Genomic DNA, 4810 nt, shown 5'->3' on the forward strand with positions numbered 1-4810 from the left:
GAGGTGCGGCCTCAGCAGTGCCCAGTGCAGGGGGACGATCACTGCCCTGCTCCTGCTGGCCACGCTGTTTCCAATACAAAATATTACACATTTATCCCATTTTTGCTATGCTTATACTCAAATTTGGCTTTTCTGATATTCCCAGAGTAATCTCATCCATGTCTGGAGTGAGTGTTGTGGTTCCCTGGGCACTATTGGTCTTGCAAGACTCTTCTCTCCAGAAGGTCCCGGTCCCCACTTCCCTCACCGGGAGGGTTCAGCTCCCCCTTGACCACCGGTGAAGCCCAGCCGCCCAAACTGCACTGCCTGCAGCTGCTGCCACTTCCTTCACCAGTGTCCCACACCTCCAGCAATTCCTCCTGGCACCTCTCATGGTGGAATTCAGGGAGCTTCACCTCCTGGTCAGGGACTGGTCTTCTGCTGGCAGCTGTAATGATGTCCCCATTACAGAGATCTGCCAAACGGTGCTTTTTTTCAGTAATCTTAGAAAGAGAATGCTGCAGGGTTCTGCACGGTACATCCTCACCTGCTTTTATAAGAGATACCTGCATAGTCTCATCAAAAACCAAAGTCCTTTAATATCGTACCCTAAAATTTTTTGTCCATTCATTCTGCTTTAATTACTATGGGAAAACGCAGACAGCTGGGCACGCTGCCTGCATCAGGCAGGGAAGAGCAAAGCACTAATGGCAGATGAGTTCAGTGGCCCGAAGATGCCAGCGGATTCCTCCTCGCCTGGGCCCGGTGAGCAGCTGTTCCTTTGCTTGCAAGCACAGCCCGCACGCAGATGGACAGACCAGAGCGTGTGACAACATGGACATTAAAAATAATTTAATGAGGAGACAGGAAAGACCACAGTGATCAGGCACAACCCGTCCAGAAAACATACTGACCAGCTGCCCCGTCCTTCCCCCTTCACTCCGTTTTCCCGTGCTTCCTCCTTTTATCCACAGTGATCCTTCCCTTTCGCTTGGCCTTTTCCCCAAAGCCTCCCAGACAATCCCAGTTGCCCCAGCAGGCTTATACCCACTAATCTGCCTCTGCCTGCCTTTCACGGCGTTTCTTCTCTCAAATCACCTCAGTGGGTTTTGCTGCAGGGAAGAAGGTCCTGACTGTTCACCTCAACAGACCCAGGAGTCGCTCTCGCCCTTCTGCTGACAATCAGCTGTCTATCTGAATGATGATGGGCCAGATATCCTTATGCTGAGAGTAGCCACCAAGCTCAAAGTTCTGGCACACGGAACCCAACATGTGGTCGACAGTCCGCATCACCATTTTATATGCATCATGCAGTGATACATGATTTGAATTAACAAGTTCATGTCCTTCAAAATTTTCCTTAGCATCAGAGCTCTGGGTGAGCTGTGACCTCTGCGCCTTGTGGGGTATGGACGCCTCGGGGTGCATCACTTCGCTCTTCACCTCTGCGGCTGCATTTAAGGGTGAGGGTGCAGCCACCTGTTCAAAAGATATCACAGGGGCACTGAGTGCTTCCGACGTCTCCCTTTGGGAGCTCCGCTTGCTCTGAGACTGGGGGGACACAGCCTCCTGCTTTGCAGGAGAACAAAATGCCCCACACGTTCCCTCTGTGGGGTCGTCTTCTGCCTTAGCAGGAGGGACAGCGGGTTCAGAAAGACTGCCGGTGCTAGAGGAACCCTGAGAAAACTCCAACCTCTTGTTGACACAAGGCTTGTAATTCCACATGATTCGCTTGGCTTTCCTGATGATTCGCCCTATCGGAGATTTTCGCTTTGCCAGCCTGTGAAGCACGGACCGAGCCTTACCAGTAAGCCAAACAATTTTATTAACTCTGCCCTGGTAACGAATCCTTTGCACATGACAATATTCGTGGTCCTTAAGTGCTGCGACACCAATCTTGCGGTTCCTGCAGTAGTCGTGTTCTCTCAGAGGACATGGATGTGGGGTGCAACGCAAGAGTTGTGCATCACTCATCACACAGTAACAGTGGTCTTTCAAAATAATCTCATTCAGCTCCTCGATAGACAGTTCCCTATTTCCCTGGACAAACGTCACTTCTCCCGAAGTGCATCGACTTTTTTGGCCACTCCTTTGAAACCTCTCCCTAGGGTCACCACACAGACGCTCCTGAGGACCTGCCTTTTCGTTCTGCTGTTCCATCACTGGATGAAGTGGAAATCTTCTGCTTTGGGTTATGTTTGCTGTCACCCCTTGTTTATCCTCTACTTCTCTTTCTTTCCCAGGGCAGAAGACCGTCTGTGCCCGGTCTTGGCTTTCCACTGGCCCCACTCCTCTACTGGCCACCTCTGATGGCAAGTCGCTCCTACCCCCAAAACACTTGAACTTGTTCAGCAGCATTCTAGACCGGAGACGCCACTGCATGCACCGTCCTCCTGCTGAGAAAGGGTTGGGAAGAGTTTGCCTTCTTTCTGGATGGGGCATTGCAGTGGGACAGGGAGAGAGGGACCGTGCTAAACAAACAGGGGAGGTGCTGACAGCCAGTAAGAAAAATCCATTCTCCCCAGTTCAGGAGCCACCTGGGCTCCGCATCCCCAACCTCTGCCTGGATGGGCAGGAGAGTCAAGCCCTGCCTGGGGATGCTGCCTGCACCAGGGTGGGAGCAGCCCTGGCAGTGATGATCAGGTGCAGCACAGGCAGCTGGGGACAGGGATGGGGCTGGAGCCCATCTTGGGCTCTTTGCACCAGAGGCTCGTGATGAGGAAGAGGGGGGACCAGGACTCACCCAGACAGGGGGTCTGCGTCCTCTCTTCCAGCAGACGGCGCCCGCCAGCACCAGGCCACCAGCCTGAGGGAGGCTCCTCCAGCCAGCTCATGTCCCCATTGTGTCCTGCAGGGAAACCAGATGGATGTCACCTTCCTGGCAGGGGAAGCCCTTCTGCTCCACAGCCATGGGGTCGGAGGAGGAAGCCCTGTCCGCCGCCAGCAGGCAGAAAGCCACAACTCGGCTCACAGGTGACCGAATGGGGGGGATTCTCCATGGGTTGAGGGGGACAAGCAGCAGCAGATCAGCAACGTCTCTGCGGAGCTGCAGCCTTTGCGCAGGGAGAGAGGCAGCCTCCGTTTCCCTTTGACGCTGCTGCTGCCCTGTGCGGGGAGGGCTGCAGGGCCAGAGGGAAATGGGGGAGACACCTCAAAACAGGCAGCGAGGAGGGGACAGATTTGGACAGGAGGGCAAGTGGGAACCCCACAGACATGTTGGTCACAGCTACAGAGAAAAGAAGCTTGGGGTGGCCTTGGGAATGTGCCACTGCTTCCTGTCAAGGTAAGTGGTCCTACAGGGGTTAGATTGTTCCTGCTCACCTGGAGAGGGGCTGTTGGGTCCATCCCCCCTCACTGAGCTCTGTGGTGTGCAGACCCACGGCTCCTCCCCACGCTCCATCCGGTATAAAATGTCAGGTTTGGGGCCTGGGTAACCTGGGGGGTGGAGCAGAGCATGTTGTTCTAACACAAACTAGGAATAAATTGTTAACATGAGAAAATAAAGGTCTTCTCTGTGACACCCCAAGCTGTGCTTCACTGTGACCAGAAGAGCCCAAGCAGAAACACCACCGAAACGTGGCAACAAGCACGAGAGACATCGGAGTTGCTACCATAGATTAATTTATTCACAAGGACAAGGGTATAGCCCTGATGGGAGTATGGGAACTGACTCCCAACTCCACTGGGAGGCTTTCCCAGAGAGGGATTATCTGCTGCTCATCCTAGGAGCAGCTCCTGGGCATGGGACGTCCTCCCAGGTGCCTGGCTCAGACCCTTTATGCAGGTAATCAGAGATCTCCACCCTGGTGGCAGTGGGCAAGTCCTCTGAAGGGACCTTGCTGGTTCAGGGACCTTGCAGTCCTCTGATGGGTCTGCTCCTCTGCACCTTGCCTGGTATGTCCAACTCCTGTCCTGCTGCAGCCTGAGCGCCCAGGGGAGGGGACAGAGTTGTTGGCCCATGGCCATGACCCCCCCACCCGACAGGTCTCTGCCTGACCTCAGGGCATGCAGCTCAGCTGTGGTTACATTTTCAGAGGCAGCCATCAGCTCAAACAGACCCGAATCCTACATTTTTCCAGCAGTAAACTCCCCCAGGACTGCAGGTGCTCAAAGCAGTTATCCCAATCCTGCAACCGTAGTTCAAAACACGCTGATCAGCCCCTCAAAGTGCTGGAAGCGGCACCACTCTGATGGAGTCAAATACGACACAAGCCCCCCCGCTAACATCTGAGCCCACCAGTTAAAACTGCATGTTACCCAGGGATGTCAGGAGCTTGTAGTTGTCCAGCATGACACTGTGGTACAGCTCCCTCTGCCCCGCCGCAATGATGTCCCACTCTGCGCGGCTCAGATAGACAGCGATGTCCTCGAAGGTCACCGGTTCCTGCCACACAAGGATTGCACCCTCCTTCACACATGGCGGCCCACAGCCATCGGGTAGAAGGGTTTTGTATAGGTTTTCTTTCCAGGTGCTATTCACCCCTGGGAAAGCTACCAAAACGTGAGATTTAGGGCACCAATGGACAGCGCTTCCCCAAGAGGCTGTGCACCCTGCAGGGGGCAGGAATTACGGATCTTCAGAGAGTGACATCTTAGCGAGACATTGCCTGGAGCTCAGGTCTATTGGTAGGGCAGCTCGTGGTGCACCCAGCAGCCAGAGCAGCCCTCGGTGACCCCACGCAGCCCATCCCACCAACGCCCTAGGGATAACTGCCGCCGGGCAGGCAGAAAGGGGCTCTGGCTTCGCTCAGCCACGTGGCCGTCAAAAGCGAGGTAAGACAGGGATGGTTGGAGGGGTGCAATATCATGGGGTGGGGGGAAACACTACAGA

At 54.7% G+C, this 4810-nt stretch overlaps 1 protein-coding gene across 1 annotated transcript; it reads right to left on the reverse strand.

Moving 5' to 3' along the window:
* Window positions 1–1161: 1161 nt before the first annotated feature.
* On the reverse strand, window positions 1162–4363 carry LOC104167694 (the record flags this gene model as incomplete). Its single annotated transcript, XM_009708018.1, has 4 exons — window positions 1162–2372; window positions 2723–2827; window positions 3301–3414; window positions 4237–4363. Coding segments are annotated over 4 exons (1557 nt in total), but the record flags the coding sequence as incomplete, so codon positions are not given.
* Window positions 4364–4810: the final 447 nt, after the last annotated feature.

This window comes from Cariama cristata, unplaced genomic scaffold, assembly GCF_000690535.1.
Source record: "Cariama cristata isolate BGI_N322 unplaced genomic scaffold, ASM69053v1 scaffold26289, whole genome shotgun sequence".
NCBI lineage: Eukaryota > Metazoa > Chordata > Aves > Cariamiformes > Cariamidae > Cariama > Cariama cristata.